The 17255-nt window shown below is 47.1% G+C and overlaps 1 protein-coding gene across 1 annotated transcript in view; it reads right to left on the bottom strand.

Annotated features, from left to right (window-relative positions):
- Window positions 1-17255, bottom strand: part of ACTMAP (actin maturation protease) — a 578735-nt gene that overhangs the window by 245452 nt on the left and 316028 nt on the right. Inside the window, exon 4 of the mRNA XM_069644456.1 lies at window positions 701-825. Within this exon, the coding sequence (XP_069500557.1) occupies window positions 701-825 (125 nt within the window). The remainder of the gene's footprint in view (window positions 1-700; window positions 826-17255) is intronic.

Below are 17255 nucleotides of genomic sequence, written 5' to 3'. Positions count from 1 at the left end.
AGCAGAGGCAGTACATCCCTTCTGCATGTGATCAACGTGTATGCCATCTACGATCACTTACCATTGCACTGACTGCAGTCACCTGTCAGACCCTCGGTTACTCTGCTCATCATGATCATCGTTCATGCACTTTACCAGTCTCCTCTTGGTAGCTACCAGTAGGACAGAGGGCTCGAACAACACAATAATGATCACGATGTATGATTCTGTAGCAGGAAAGTTTACCTTGCTATGCTACACTTGGTTGGTCTGCTGCAGGTTGCAGCAGCATAATAAAGTAAAAAACGTGAACCCCATCACAAACAACACAAATGCGTGCAGAGCCGCCCCTCCTCCATCTTCCCAAATAGTGTGCTGCAAAATGCTATAAATCTATGAAATTTTCAGATCTAAGCCACTTTGTTTGTGTGGGCCTTTGTTTATGTTTTGTGACACATTTTTCTTTTTGGCTGCCCGGGTTTATTTCATTTCCCAGGCCGACCCTGACGCTTTTCGAGCATCTGCAATGAACCCCCTTTGCGCACACTCTCATATCCGGCTCTGGAAGTAGTTGGGAAGCAAGGTATGAGCAGATGCAGTAGACTGGCCCCGTGTGAGTCTTCTATCGAGACAGGATGGGCAACCAACATGGCTACTGGGATCTGCCATGTCCACGAAAGTCCTATATGTCAACATGACCATTACGGATGAGGAGCCTTACCTGAGAACATTTCTCCTTGGGCGGTGTAGCCTCGTTCTCGGGCTACGTGGACAATTGTGTCTAGAGAAACTGCATCCTCGGGTTTTAGCAAGGCCCCCGCCATCCACAGAGCAACCAGGCCGCACCTAGAGAAGATTGAAAATCATTAGCTACAGTAAACAATACTCCGGGTGATTCACACTTGTGTAGGTAGATTGTTGTTGTATTGATGCATGCATGCAGAAGTGGAATCCCGAACATACAAGTGTTCCTAGACCGGTGACGATGCTGGAGATGGTTTGATGAACTAAGGCATGATTTGTAAACATGGCGCCAAATCCTTTTTATTTACAGTAAACGTTGTTGGAGGTTTAGCTTGCGTCCAAATGTTCAGAATTTAGCTACAAGGATGATGAGAAAAAATCTGACAGGACTATTTTGGTTGTTCAGTAGCAGGCAAAAGCAGAGTATTCTCTTCATACAACAATGGAAGCAAACATTGGCAAAGCCAACAGTTTTGGTTTTAGTATAGGCATGGGATGGGCATTTTCCAGCCACTGCCATAATGGAGCTAATGGCCATACGATGACAACAGTTATAAAATGGTGTGATTACCTGAGCATATGAATGCAGTGCCTGGCAAATGCCTATCCCTTGTATACCTATTTAAAATTGGCTTTGTCAATGTTTTTGACAGGACTTCAGTGCAAGAACATGTATCCATCAGGTGGCTGAAGGCACACTTGGTTAAGACGTTTTTATTCTGCTTGTAGCACATTTAGAGCTGCAATTAAGCCATTACCTCTCAGCAAACTATTTAGAAGTAACAGTGGCAGGTTAACAGTTGATGTCCCTGCTTGATAAAGCTACCTCAAGGAGATCCCAGGAGAATGTTGTTTGGGTGGGATGGGCCATTCGTGGATGGGAATGGCCAGATGGATTAAATAGCCATGGGTAGTCAATAGGTGGGTCAAACAAGCAGTCTGTCTATCCCTCCTCACATGTCATGTCGCTCATAGCTGCTTTCCAAAGCAATAGTTTCACCTTGTAGGTGGTGCTTAAGCGCAACCTAACACCAAAAACTAAAAGCTCTGGGGCCTACGTTGTGACCACATAATGCCTCAGTGCTTCAAGGCATGTTATGTTGCATTCCTATCAGTTGATTCGCTGTCACTATGCCCATTAACTCATAATGGCAGCTTCCGAGAACCTGTTGGGGAGAATGCCTAACCCTGCCTTGAGCATTGCGGACCAAATACAACATCAGATACAGTCGGTCAACACTCAAAAGAGGAACTCTGGTTTGCATACCAATCAACATTCAAAGCATAGCCACTGAATTATGTGCTGTGGTTAGAAAAAAGGCAACAAGTGTCACAGAAGAATCCCAAAATACCACAAGAAGTGATTTGTAAAAATATTTCTTCCCCTCAGGCAGGTGCCATGCGAGTCACAAAGCTTCGCATAAGAAGACAGGTGGAACTGTGTAGGTACAGGACCACTACTGGGCGCTAGAGGCTTAAACAAGGGGCTTCATGGGGCCACGCTGCAAGTTGAACAAACATTCACTCTGTACATCTTCAAAATACAATGTTTGAAGCTTGCAGCATGCCGCATAATGGAAATTAGCTGTAATACAAGGCATACAGTTGGCCAGAGTGATGAAGTAACGTTTGATAACACTTCTTCCCCCAGCCCCCTAACCCCCAGAGCGCCACCCCAACCGTATCGTCATTTGAGGGAGGGTAGCCCCTTTCCCCGCCTGCCTAAACACAGTGAGCTTTAACAGATCCCATTACATTTCCTCTGGCAGACAGGGCTCTGAGCTATTTCACAGACGTGTGTTTCTGCATGCAAGGGCAGCTTGAACATCAGTGCTGCCTCATGGCTGCAATTTAAGTGACCTCAACTTGCTCTGGCAATTCTGAGGTACAGCAAAGAACCCACAAAAGTATAGACCGTAATGAGGTGGAGCTGCACGGCTGCAGTCTCGCTTCCACCTGACTTCAAAATTGCATGTAGGCCTTCCAAGGCCTCAGTGTCTTCATGCATACGAGTTGGGATATATTTAAGCAATAAGCCCCGAGCCACGGGGGCATTACCGAGTCAGGTAATGCCCCGGGGCCCATAGTTACATGCTCGAGCAAAGTGAGGGCCTTAATGCACCACCGCGCCCCCCGCTTGGGGCTTATTGCTATTAGTACCCCGGCCTGCAAGACCGGGGTACTAATAGCATGTTTTCTGTTCTGGCGTTTCGGAACAGATAAAATAAAAATGTCAAAGAAAATGACCACCATGGAATGGAAAAGGGAGTCTGTTTTCCCTTTCCATGGCGGCCATCGGGAGCAGAAAACTACGGGTCTGTGGGCGGGTTGCCTTCCCGCCCGCCAGGTATGCCCTGGTGGGCGAACGGCACCCGCCCGCAGACTTTTAGTGGTGCCCGCTCCCATAGAGTCCTGCAGGACTCTATGGGAATGGGGAACAACATAGTTACCAGCGCCAGACTTACCGGCAGCCAGGGTTGTAATACCCTGGTTTTACTGGCAAGCCAGGTGCCGGTAATTGGATACGGGTCTGGCAGCAGCCTGACGGATTTACAGGCACGGCTACCGCCGGACTCCTATTGAGGGCCTATGTGTTGTAAGGGATATGAACATAACTATGAAGCTAAATGCATGAGTTATCCGCGGACACAGACACTAAGAAATGTGCAGATATGTACAAGTTACAGTTGGGACAAGAAGAGTGATCATGTGGGCGACAGTATTCAGAACAAAGGAGCCACATGCCACAGGTAAAGGAGAGCTGCTTTAATAAAGAATATTGTCATCATATTGTGGCTTGCCGGAACTCCTTCAAGGGATAGGAGGGGGTATTTTAGGTCAATCTTGAAGCCCTGTATATTGGTATAGATTTTTCTATAAGGCAGGAGTGCACTGTGGTGTGGATCCAGGAGGGACGAGGAATGGGGGCAGCACAGAGAGGGCATGGAGCAGAGAAGTTGAGAATGGCTAGAATTTATGGGGTCCTAGTAAAGACATAGCGGTGCAAAGGAATTTACAGAGTGGCCAGTGTTACATTATGCACCAGCTAGTGCTGAGTCGAGAGGCAAAGGTGGGGAAGAATGAGTGAGACTGAAGATCATGTGGGTGGCAAAGTTGAGTACTTTCTTGAGGGTGGAAAGGAAGAAGAGTGAACAAACTACTGGGAGACTGGAGCAGCAATCCAATCTGCTAAGGAACAGGGCGCAGAGGAGTATTCTAGTAGAGTGGTAGGTAAGGTATTGATGAACTGTGCATATGTTGAGTTGGTTGAGCCTGGCTGCCCTTGATGTGGCGGTGATGCTAAATTGCTGAATTTTAAGGTCGCTACCAAATAGGACCATACGTTGCAAGCCAAGAGGGATGGATTGACGTCAGGTGGGAATGAGACTAGGGAGGTTGGGGAAATGGACTTTAGGAGCAGGGAGGAAGATAACTTCAGCAAGTAGAGTACCATCCAGTGACAGATTCTAGATACACAGTTGGAGAGACAAGAGGATAATTTGGGATGGGGAGGAAAGGAAGATTTGAGTATCATCAGCAAAATGGAGGTAAGGTAAACCAAAAGGAGATGTTCACCTTGCCAAGACAGGAGATGTGGAGTAGAGGGGACCTGGAACCAGGGTTGTGGGGATTTTAACTGGGAAAGAGATGTATGTGTCACCATTACAGGTGTCAGCAGGGTATCGGTTGGAGTGGTAAAGGGTGATCCACTTGAGGGCAGTACCCCAAAGCCAAGGAGAGAGTCAGCGGGGGAAGGTCAGCAGTATAAATGTAGCAGGGAGATCAAGGATAGTAAGAAAGGCTGAGCATTTGGGGTGGTGAGGGAGTTGGTAACACGAATGAGTGCTCTTTACGTGAAGTGTATACTGTGGAACCCTGACTGGGGGAATCACATTGGTTGTTGCACTCAATGTAGGATGTTATCTGATTAAACACAACATGTTGGAGAAATTTAGATTGGTGGGGCTGGAAGAAGACAGGTTGGTATTTGGCTGGGATATTGGAACCAGCAGATTTTACTTTTAAGATAGCTCTGCCGTTTGCTGCTGTGAAGGAGGCAGAGATGGTCACTGAAACCAGCAAGAGGTTAAAGAGTACGGACAGGAAAGAGCAGGTGCAGGGTGTTAAGGCCTCAATTGCCTGAGGGGCAAATGGGTCAATCATAGCACTGGAGGGGTTTTCAGTCTGGTACAGATGTCTCGGTTCCTCAGGAGCAGAAGGAGTAGAAGGAGGTAAAGAGAGTATGACTGTGATGGGAGACATAGGCAGGGGCAAGGAGAAAGGGGAGCATCTGATGTGTTTGTCACCTTTGGTGATTTTGGAAATGAAATAAAGGGCATTTTCACCTACACAAATGCATCATTGGTGCACATAAGTAGAACGCAATCTAAATCTTTTTGAAGGGGTCAAGTTATTTGGGACCAACTTGAGTGTAAGGTGCTTTCCAATAAGCTGTGGCAGGGATGTGTATCTAGCAAGTGACCAGAGATGGAGATAATAACAACGGTGCTGGTAAGCTACCGGCACCATTGTTACTGGACCGGCAAACTACGAGTTCTGTGGGTGGCGCCCGCCCGCAGACACTGACGGTAGCACCGGCACCATTCTGAATGGTGCCGGTGCTACCGTCCTTCCCATTGAGTCCGGACTCAATGGGAATGGGGAGTAATTTTTTCCGGCACCTGCCAATGGGCAATTACCGGGTCCGCCTGGGCTGTAATGCCCCGGTAATTGCCCATTGCTGGGTGCCGGAAAAAACACGACTCTGGTGGCAGCCGTGGCGATTTTATCGGCACGGCTACCGCCAGGGTCATAATAACCCCCATTGTGAGTCTAGGATTGAAGCATTGATCCTTTCAAAGGCCACACTTACTGAAGTATGCAAGTCTAAACAGTACTGTGACTGTGCGTTGTCGCGCCACCTCTGCTCCATATTTGGTAACAAGACAAACTTCGAAGAAGATACACAGTTTAGTAATATCAACATGTGTTTAGGGGCAAACAAACAGGAACTATCAACCGGCACAATACTTTGCTTCCTGCAGAAGCATGAGTGCACCGGAAGTCCCACCTATGGACCGAATATATAGAAGGCACCTAGGGGCATCGGTTTACCCAATGCCAATACCAAATCCAAAATAACCTTCCAGCCTCTGACCCTAAATGACGGCAAATTCCATCATACCAAGCACTCTTTACCGCAACCTCAAAGTGCACGACATGCATACATGAAACCCTAACTTAATACCATACATACCCAAGAGGCCCATGCAGGATTACCCAAACTCGGCCCCCAAACTCCTGAAAACGTCCCCGCACACAGAGCCCAGTTTTTTCCGATCTACATTAATGAACACTGCAGCAACAGAAACCTTTCTCTTCCCCCTCAACTCTCATTGACTTCTCACCCAATTTAAATCCATCCTATACCTTGAGCGCACAGAAGCCAATGACCTCGGACTGTATAGGATCCATTCACATAACATAGGCTTGGAGATTTCAAAGACTATCAACTAGTAAATCCGAAAAATCAGCAGTAAAATGTGTACTGAACACATTTTCTTTCTCGTGTTAGAAGTTATTGAAACTATTTAATCAGCGCTGTTCTACTGAACACGGACGTCCCTTTGGCGGTTCAGCCCAACTTAAGTGAATGCTTTTAATGAAAGAGACGAATATGTTTGAGGCACTAGTGTTGAACAGAGGATCTACCAAATGGAAAAGTCTGCTTTCATAACATACTTCACACTACAGGCATTTGTATATTCCTACTTTGCTGGGGCGGGGCTGGAGGGGGTGGGCATGTGCGCTACTAGGAGTTCATGCCTGAACAAGAGGGAGGTTACAGACGTGGAATGTGAAATGCCAGTCAGTGTTCTGAGAATGAAGCTGAGGGGATGGCGTTCTTCATGAAGTGAAGACATGTTGCCCAGGGCTACTTTGTATCTACAACAAACTTCACTGGAGCTTCACTTTGTAGCCAACACTTTTCTACAGTCCTGTATTTAGATACAGATAAGGAACACGATTTGAAGCACCGGTGTAGGCTTGCCTCAAACTTAGGCCCCCGAGTCTCTATGCCTCAACATCTGAGTGAACAAATCTGGGCGCTACATCTTATCAAAAGAGACACACACTGTATTGGAATTCTTTGATATGGGGTGCACTTAACGTTTATTTACCAATAGTTTTGGTTGTCAATGTCAAAGCTCTGTCCACCCCTCCTGAGTAACCCCCACCTCATCCCCTCGTCACCTGACCAGATCTCTGCATTTACTGCATATCACTTAACAATGAGACCTCTCATCGTGCACGTGAGGAGGCGCGTCCTGTGACTTAATCGATGACTTAATCCCTGTCCTGTGTAGAATCCTCTGGTACCTCTTGAGGTTCGAGCTACTTAAGGAACACCAACAAAATAAAAGCACGGGAGGAAAATGTTCCATATTCGAGAATTTGGTCCATTTATAACCTAAATAGCAATGAACCAGAGACTTTGAGGTGAAAGGCGCTTTGAGGACCATGGGCAGTGGTCGGAGTGAGCGGGAGCGGTTGGGAGCAGTGCTCCTCTGCTTTTTTAAATTTAAGTTTTACAGCTCCTATACTTTAATTTTAAAAAGAAACCGTTCCGGAATGGTTTCGTTTTAAAATAACAGTGTAGGAAGAAGCTGAAACTTGCACTTTCAGTGCATTGCACTGAACATTCCCTTAAACAGCAGGCACATGTGTTTGGGGGTTTGTATTGTGTGTGGGAGGGGACAGGGCAATGGGGATTGTGAGGAGTTGGGCTGGTCAGCAGGGAACATAGTTCCACTACTTCCTTTCTTACACTTCGACCACTGACCATGGGGCAAATCCGGATGGCAAACAGTCAACGTCTGGCATATATATAGACTACACAACGAGAAATGCTTGCCTAACATTTCTTAAGTGCTTATCAAGCAGGTGGAATGTTTAAAAACAAGCCCCAAGCAGTGATGAGCATTTCTCTCTAACAAACAGTTCTTTTTTTCTTTAAGCTTTGGGCTAACTGTTCATAAAATGCTCACATGCAGTTTTCCATTAGCATTCATAAAATAGTTAAAGAGCTACTAAGATGTTGAATACATTCAAAAATGATGTGGCCTTAATAAATATTTACTTGCATAGTCCTTGCTAAAAAAAGCGCATACAAGCATTATCTAATTTAAATATTCCGTGCCCTAGACATGCCTGGATAGGGCTTAGTTAATTCTTAAATTAGGCATTCTGTGAACAGGTTGCTTGCTTATTCAATGCTCAAGGAAGGCCTTTTATTTTGAGTAGGGTAACGAAGTTAGATTTCTCGACAGACCAGAATTTCTTAAAGGCAATTAGAGGCGTCTCAGAGACCTAGGAAGTGCAACTCTTACACCCAGTAGCCTGCATAAAACCCCCAAATCCCCACCCAGCCAATCCATCCTCTGGCTCCAGGGCTGATGCTGTGCCTCTAAAGAAGCCCTGTTACAAAGGCACATGCAGCTCGGTCGACTTATTTCAGCATTTCCATTTATTTCAGAAGATGTTTGTGGTGGGGTGGCCTATTTTCCTTACTTCACCAGCATTTCTGCCAATCCCACCTGAGCTGCGGCACTGACGGCATCCCCAACCCCTAGCAGGAGGACAGCACTTGCCCAGGGCCGGAAATACCTCCCCACCTTTCCTTTGTTAAGTTCATTTCTGCCTGAAGCTGACAAATCAATGTCAGCAGCGGAATGACAGGCCATTTTACAGCACTGAGGGAAAGTCCCACGAGCTGTAACAAATACAAGGTTTGCTCTAGATGACAGCTCGGAAGGCTACAAGAGGCACTATTTCTGAAGAACCGGTTTGTTTTTTACTTTAAGAAAAAAGGAACACGTGCATTCCTCTTGGTAACACCGTATTCAACCAAAGCACATCCATTCACCAAACGCCAGGCTAGCGGAAGTAAAACACCACTACTTTCTGTGTGAGCTCACTATTAACGAGTCATTCGCTAATAACTAAATTATATTAAAAAAAGAAACTGTTACCTTACGGAGTATAGTGCTCCTAGTTCGTAGTGCATTTCCTCCATATCTTGGGTGTCCACCCCACTGAGACGTGAACAACATATTTGGATAACAAACATATCCTCCAAATGTACACTTGGGGGCGGATCCGAGCATGCGCAGGGCATGGTGGTTTTGCACGCCGACTACACCCACCGGCCATGTCCGCCAGCCCTCCTCCTTTCCTGCATTAGATGGGCTACGTCACTACTTATTTTAGGGCGGATAAATCGAGGGGCAGATGGAGGAATTGGGTCTGGACTAGGAGTACAGTAGTCACTGGGGCAATTAAATTTCTCACTCCAGCGTCTCTTTCCACCATACTTATGGTAAAATGGTTGTCTTGGCTATGATCACCCAAGCGACCTGTCTCTGAAATGCTACACACAGTGTAATCATATACGAGTTGAGACGTCTATCCTAGAGGCCCATATCGTATGGAAAAGAATATTATGATGTCATAAATTTAAAACTAGACCTAAAATATCCATGTTTGCAGAATTTGTAGAATCAGGAGCGCACCTTAGCAAAAGCCTAATTGAAGCGACAATGACATTGGAAGACTGGGGTCTGGAGGGGGTTTTACTTGATCTGGTCCCAGGTAGCTATAAACAAAGATTGTAGCGTGCTGATTGCTCCAGGACATGTGACATAGTGGGTAGCTATAATAGTTATCAGAAAATTGCCACTGATCACAAAAAATGGAAAAAGGGGGACTTGGGAGACTGCAGATTTTGTTCAAAGTCAAGTGAAACATTACATCTATTTCTATTTTGTGAAGCATTAGTGGACCAACGTACGTCCTGTTTAAGAAATGTATAGAACTTTATGGAAGTAATACGGGACAAGTACTCTGGAATAAGTGTTGCTCCAAGATATCTTATCAATTGAGTAAATCTCTATTTCAATTTCTAATAAACATTAAATTAGTGTAGTAGAAATTAGGAATAGTCAGAACATCTTGTGAGTGGGTAAAGTGACTAAATTGACTAAATTGGAAAAGCTGGCCATCTCCCAGCTTAATCTTCATACTGAATTGGTTGGTTGTCTCCATGAACATCAGTCTGGCTTCAGAACTGCCTGAAGCACGGAAACTGCTCTCCTGAACATCTGCGAAGACCTGCTCTCCAACCTTGACTCCAATACCCCCTGTGGTCTCATCTTACTTGATCTCTCTTCTGCCTTTGACACGGTCAACCATGCCATCCTGTTCAACCGTCTCCGTGATAACCTGGGTATCAACGATCAGGCCCTGGCTTGGCTGATCTCTTTCCACTCCGATCGACCCTCCCAGGTCCAACTTGGGTCCTCCCTCTCATCTATCTGTATCTCTATTTGTGAGGTTCACAAGGGGTCTAACTTCTCTCCCTGGCTGTTCAGCCAATACCAGGCACTTCTTGCTCACCGCATTGCCGCTCTCTGCCCCAACTTTCAGTGCTATGCGGACAACACTCAGCTCCTTTTCAGGCTCCCTTCCGCCACCTCTTCTCCTTCTATCATCTCGGATTGGCTGTCCGCTATCCAGGAGAGGTGTGCCACCAATGATCTCTGCCTTAATGCCAGTAAGACTGAGATTCTCCTCATCAGCAAACCTGCTCCCTCCTTTCCTTTCGCTCTCTGGCCGGCCTCTCTTGGCCCTCTTCCTTCTCCCACCTGTGAGGCTAAAAACTTCGGTGTCATCTTCGACTCCACTCTCTCCTTCTCTCCTCACATCTCTGAAGTCTCTAAGAAGTCACACTACCAGCTGCACCTCCTCAGAGGTATTCTTCCTTTCCTCTCCTTTCCCCAGAAGCTCACTGTCTCCAGAGCTCTGGTTCTCTCTAGGCTGGACTACTGCAACAGCCTCTTTCTAAATCTGCCTGCTTCTACTCTCCGCCCTCTGCAACTCATCCAGGACAGGACTGTGAGACTTGTCCTTGGCCTCAAATCCAGGGATCGTATCACTCTAGGACTGAAATCTCTGCACTGGCGCCCAGTGGCTGCAAGGACTAAGTTCAATACCCTCTGACTTCAACTGCACACCTGCACTGCCTCCAGGGCAACCCCTGCACTTGGGGGCTGTTTCTGTATCCCTACCATCCCCACCAGCTCTTGACACTTGATGTCTGCACTTACCCCTGCACTTGTCACTAGCTGGCCGCACTTTTACCTACTGTTTTTATTCAACTTTTTACTGTTGATCCTATGTATTGCACTTTCCCCTCCCCTACCCGCACTTTCCCTTTCCCCCCTCTCGCTCCTTGCACTTGCGCAATCTCAATTTCACCTGGCCTAGTAAGATCGTTGTCTCCGTCTTCCCTGTTTCCCCTAACTTGCCATATCATATCAATAGGGCCAAAAATGGTATTAAATATAACCTCAATTTTATACACAATTCTATTCTGTTTGGCAGGGATATATATATACATATATATGTTTACTTTAGACTGTTTAATATAGGAGGGTTTTATTTGATTTGTTAAAAATGTATGAAGCATGATGAACTTTGTGTAAGGTTTAAATGTGTTTTAAAACTATATGCACATAAAGATTATTTTTTTTTAAACAAATGATGCTACACGCAGATGCCTTCAAAGCTTTCCTGCCCGAATGAGAGCCTCTGTAGATCACAATCTAGACAACTCTTCCGAGCACTACACGTGTCCAAGTGCCACACCTATCTGAATGAGTGCTTCTATCCTTGCTTTGTTCAATTGAATATTCACTGCATTTTAAACCAAGAAATGATTGGAGCGTTTTGTAATCATTCACCGACAAGAGTTTTTGTAAATGAGAGATGGTCAATGGCCAATGGCCTTTTTTCTTTTTGGATTTAATAGTATTACTGCTGTATTGACCCACATGTTTATTGTTCTTATTAAAATGTGAATGACAAAAAAAATGTTTGGCCAGACCACGCCACGGGTTGTACTCGGGCCTGGGGCCTGTTGAGCACATATTTTCCTCGGGTTTATTTTTAGAGACAGTCTAGCACAGCAGGTCACTGCAGAACTGTTTAAAAAGGCAGGTGGCCGTGGCCTCCCAGGCCCCAAACAGAGACAACGCACAAGTCAGAAGTCAGGCGGGAGGCGAACCAGGATGCAGGTAAAATAAGCTTTTGTTTCTATATATAGCTTTGTAGTTAGTGTCCGTTAAGAGATATCACCGAGGGCCTGCTGCTGCTACAGAGGAAGTTGCGTCTCATCCTGTGGCGAGAGGAGAGGCTCCAGGGCAGGAAGGAGACCTACAGGCTCGCCTGTGGGGTATTCTCAGGCCTTTTTACATTTGAAAACTGGAAAAGGGATGTGGACACTCCTTTTATTTGTTCTCGACATTCCTTATGGGGAGGGGTGGACTGTCGTAAACTGGTGCTATGAAAGACCGGTAGGGCTGGTATAGTTACAGGCGCCAGTGTTGCCTGAAAGAACGCCAGTAACGAGCAAGAGTCAACCACATGTCTCCGGAGAGGTTTATGAAAGACAGGAAGAGCAAAGGCAGTACCAGTCGCTAAGCAACCGCGGCTGTGGCTTTCCTGGCGTCACTGACTCTGCCTCCTCTCCCTGCAAACCCTTCAGAGGCACCAGCCTGTAGGCCAATAAACTTGTCTGCCTCACATTCAGGGAATAACACAAGAAACCATGACATTAGGAGTTCTAGATGGGTGGAGCGGAGGCCTACGTCCTGTGCCCGCCTGTCTGTCAGGCCACCATTTCACTGGAGGGAATTAACAGCTGCTTCAACAGGACTCCCCTTCCAGCCAGAGGATACAATGATGTCCCATGCTCAATTAGGTGCTTCCAATCAGTGCCGAAGCATATTGTAAATCATGTATTGGATCAGTGAGACAAAAGGTATGGTAGCGAGATGCACTGGTACTATTCCAGCTGCAGCAGCACCCAAAGACCCATTCAAGTTAATCAAAAAACCTCAGAACTGCTGGATTTCCCTCCAACCTCACTGAACCTCAAGTAGGCCAAAGATTACTGGGAAGAGGTGCGACGCAACAGGCGATGAATGTGCCCACAGTAGGAGTAGGATGGGTTGAGAATTGCTCTCAGTGTGTTTTTTAGTTTGAGCTATTAGCCTATTAGGTGGCGCCACCTGTAAGCCTTAAGTATTGCATTAGAGTACAGCTACAAAGGAGATGAGGCATACGCATGTGGGGGTGGGGGGTAGAGATTGAAATTGTTGTTTGCTGATCATGGCCATGCTAATCCTCTTGGCCATTCCCAGCCACTTCCTGATCCACCCCACGCAAAAGACACCATAACAGGATCTCTTTCACCTAGCTTGATCAAACAGTAATAGAACATTTGTGCTCGAAGTGCCTGTCAGCATTATTTCAAAATGGTTGCCTGAGGATTTATGGTTTAATTGGAGCTGTAAATGCACAACTAGTGTAATTAAACTGTCTAAACCAAGTGTGCTTTCAGCCACTTGATTTTTGAGTAGTATGTATCCTTTTGTGAAACATTGGCAAATCCATGAGTTTTACCACGTGTATAGGTATTAGACAGGCATTTGTCAGGTACTCGCACCCTTTTGCAGCTGCTACCAATAATGGTCAGTTAGCACCATTACGCAAACGCCTATCCCAAGCCTAGCCAAAAGCCAAAGCTGTTGGCAATGCCAAAAATGTTTTTCATTGCAGCAAAGAGCCTGCACTCTGCTAACGGTCTTAAACAAGGCAAACACAACATACGGAGGGCTTACACTATCCAATTCTATAGCACCGCTGTGGGAGGCTTAACAGAGAGCCACATCTCGCATTTAGCCGATCTGTTAGTGATCCATATCTCGCATTCAGCCCATCTGTGTTAGTAAGCCATATTTCGCATTTAGCCCATCTGTGTTAGTGAGCCATATTTCGCATTTAGCCCATCTATGTTAGTGAGCCATATCTCGCATTTAGCCCATCTGTGTTAGTGAGCCATAATTTGCATTTAGCACATCTGTGTTAGTGAGCAATATCCTGCATTTATCCCATTTGTGTTAGTGAGTAATATCCTGCAACTTAACCACAATGATGCTGCCACCTCACTCCTCTAAGAAATCCGGACTGCCTTGACTTTGCCTCCTCCAGAACTATGGGTTAGTTCCCTCCTTATGGACTCACTCCTACTGCCTTTGACTCTCATTGTTCTTTCTGCTTGTTACTCCCATGTTGTCATCCTGATGCACAGTGCTTCCTAAAACCCGTTGCTAACATTCGATTCTAAGATTGAAAAGTCAAATTTTGCTGTTTTTGCTTCGTTCTAAAAAGTCAAATCTTGCTGTTTTTGCTTTGTGCTAAAAAGTCAAATCTTACTGCCCATTGCAAAATTCTCTGTACTTTGCTTGTATACTGTTTCTTCTCTGTAACTTGCCAGCCCAGTGACCTCAACACTCTCTTTTGTCCCACACCTACCTGCCTTAGCACCCCCAGAATCTCCATCCTCTCCTTGTTTCCACCCCCATGGCGCTTTCTGTTTCTCCTATCTTTTCCAACTGCTTCTCCATTGACTATCCTTCCCTTCTCACTAAGTCTGGTAGGAAGAAGTTCAAAAAGGATATCTTGGCCTCTAACCGTGGTCTTCCTATCGCCGACACCTACTTCAATTATTCTGCCAGACAGACCCTCACCGACATCCTCTTTGTCGTTCCTTCGCCAGATCTATGGACTCCCCATATGGTCTCTGTGCTCTGCCCTATCTCCTTCTCTACCATTAACGGTGGCACTCGCTGGGAAGTTCTAATGGCTTCCTTCGACTCCTCTAAAGTCATCATTAATGTCTACCTAAATGGCACTGTCATGGTCCAAAGCCCTCAGGCCAATCTCCTCCTCTTTGATAGGCGCTTCCCTCGCCTCATCAATTTCCTCTCATCTCCTGCTGTCCCCTCCTCTCCCCCCTTGGCTACCTTGCCCTCTATCTCCTGCCCCTCCTAGGGCTCTTTCTCCTCCGCAGGGCGTACCTCTGATCTGTACCCCTCCCCGGAAGGTCTTTAAGGCTGGCAACCTTCTCCATATTGCCACTCTCGCTCTGCTGTCAAAAATTCCTCTGACATCTGCCACCTCCTTGAAGAACTTGACCTTGATGCCCTGGTCTTACTGAGACATGGTTCACGGCCAGCTCTGTCACAAGCTTTGACACTCTCCTCCCTGATGGCTACAAGATCCTCTCAGCACCCAGATCCTCCTGGTCCGGGGGCAGAGGGGTAGCCCTGATGTTCCCTGAGTGGATTCCTGCCTCTATCATTCCCACTCAGACCTACTCCTCTTTTGTCTGTAGGCTTTCTCTCTCGCCTACCCATTCTCTTACTGTGGGGTACCATCTACCGGCCTCCTGGTCAAATCACCTCATTTCTCTCTGAGTGGGCAGACTTCTTCTCCTCCCTCCTGGCCTCTACCACTCAACTCCTCCTCCTTGGTGACCTCAATATACATTTAGTCTCTCCTTGCGCCTCCTCTGTACTCTTCCGTAACCTCTGCGACTCCCTCTCTCTGTCCATCCTCCCCCTCTGGCCCGACTCACTCTGCAGGGCACACACTTGATGTCTTGATCTCCTCTGACCCCCCCCCCCCCTCTCCATCCCTCTGTCCACTCCTCTCTCCTGGAGCGATCACTCCCTCCTCTCCTCTCATCTCTCCCTCTCTTCCCCCCAAGCCAAGCCTACCCCAACACTGCCATCTACCTTCTGTGTACTTGAAGCGTGTGTCAGTTGAGGCTTTTGCCGCCACTTTCTCTCCCCCCCTCCACCTTTGGCTGTCTCACATCCTGACACAGCCCTGTTTCTGCTCTACTCTTCAATTTCTGATACGCTTGATGCTCTTGCCCCTGTCATGAGGATCCGTTTGAAGTCCAAACCCAAGTGCAATTCCTGGTATGACTCTGACCTAGCTACACTTAAATGTAAGTGTAGGGCGGCTGAGAGGAAATGGAGGACTTCCTGTTCATCCTCTGACAAACTGGCCTGTCGCCTGCTACAAAGGCAATACCGACTTTCTGTCCTCATCAAGAAGAGAGTCCACATTCAAGCTTGTGTCTCTGCGGCATTTAACAACTAGGCCAAACTCTTTAAAATCTGCAAGGAGCTGGCCAACCGTGCTGCTGTCTCTACCCCTCCTTTTGCCTCCCAGACTCTTTGCAAATCCCTTGCCTCTCAAAACCCAGCACATCCTGTCCACCCTCTCCACCCACACCCCACCTTTCCCCTCCCCATCTGTGCTTGCTGACCCTCCTTTAGCCACCCCCCCACCATCCTTCTCATCCTTTCCCATTTTCTCCCCTGACAAGGTCGCAAGACAAGTCCGATCTATGAAAGCCTCGTCAAAACAGGTTCATCCCGTTCCTCTAAAACCATCAAGGACCACAGTGACACCCTTGCTCCGGCCCTTGCTGATTTTTGCAACCACTCCGTTGCCTCTGGATCCTTCCCCTCTGAAGCACTCCTTTGTGCATCTTCTTCTCAAGAAACCCACAGCTGATCATTCTTGTCCAGCTAACTATCGCCCAATTTCCATTACTCCCTTTCTTGGCAAACTCCTGGAAAAGTTGGCCATCTCTCAGCTTAACCTTCATTCCAATTCTGTTGGCTGTCTCCATGACCACCAGTCTGGCTTCAGAGCTGCCAGAAGCACGGAAACTGCTCTCCTGAACATCCGTGAAGATCTGCTCTCCAACCTTGACTCTAACATTCCCTCTGGCCTCATCCTCCTCAATCTCTCTTCTGCCTTCGACACGGTCAACCATACCATCCTGCTCAACCGTCTCCGTGAAAACCTGGGTATCACTGATCAGGCTCTGGCCTGGCTGACCTCTTTCCTCTCAGATCGACCCTCCCAGGTCCAACTTGGGTCCTTCCTATCATCTATCTTCCTCTCTACCTGTGGTGTTCCCCATGGGTCTAACCTTTCGCCCTGGCTTTTCAACCAATACCTGGCAACTCTTGCCCACTGCATTGCCACTTTCTGCTCAAATTTTCAGTGCTACGCTGACGACACTGAACTCATTTTCAGGCTGCCCTCTGTCACCTCCTCTCCCTCTCTCATGCCAGCAAGACGGAGATCCTCCTCATCGGCACACCTTCACCATCCTTTCCCCTCACTCTCTGGTCGGCCTCCCTTTGCCCTCCTCCTACCCCCACCTGTGAGGCTAAGAACCTCTGGGTCATCTTTGACTCCACCCTTTCCTTCTCCGCCCACATCTCTGAGGTCTCCAAAAAGTCAAATATCCGACTGCACCTCCTCAGAGGTACTCTGCCTTTCCTCTCCTGCCCCCAGAAGCTCATGGTATCCCAAGATCTGGTTCTCTCTAGCTTGGACTATTGTAACAGCCTCTTTCTAAATCTACCTGCCTTTACTCTCCGCCCTCTGCAACTAATCCAGAACAGGACTGCGAGACTTGTCCTTGGCCTCAAGCCCTGGGATCATATCTCTCCAGCTCTGAAATCTCTCCATTGGCTCCCACTGGATGCAAGGATTAAATTCAAAACACTCTTCATTGTCCACAAGGCTTTCTGGGG

This window comes from Ambystoma mexicanum, chromosome 2p, assembly GCF_040938575.1.
Source record: "Ambystoma mexicanum isolate Mex_15411 chromosome 2p, UKY_AmexF1_1, whole genome shotgun sequence".
Lineage (NCBI taxonomy): Eukaryota > Metazoa > Chordata > Amphibia > Caudata > Ambystomatidae > Ambystoma > Ambystoma mexicanum.
The sequence above is the reverse complement of the archived record's forward strand: the minus strand, read 5'-3'. Positions and strand labels throughout refer to the sequence as shown.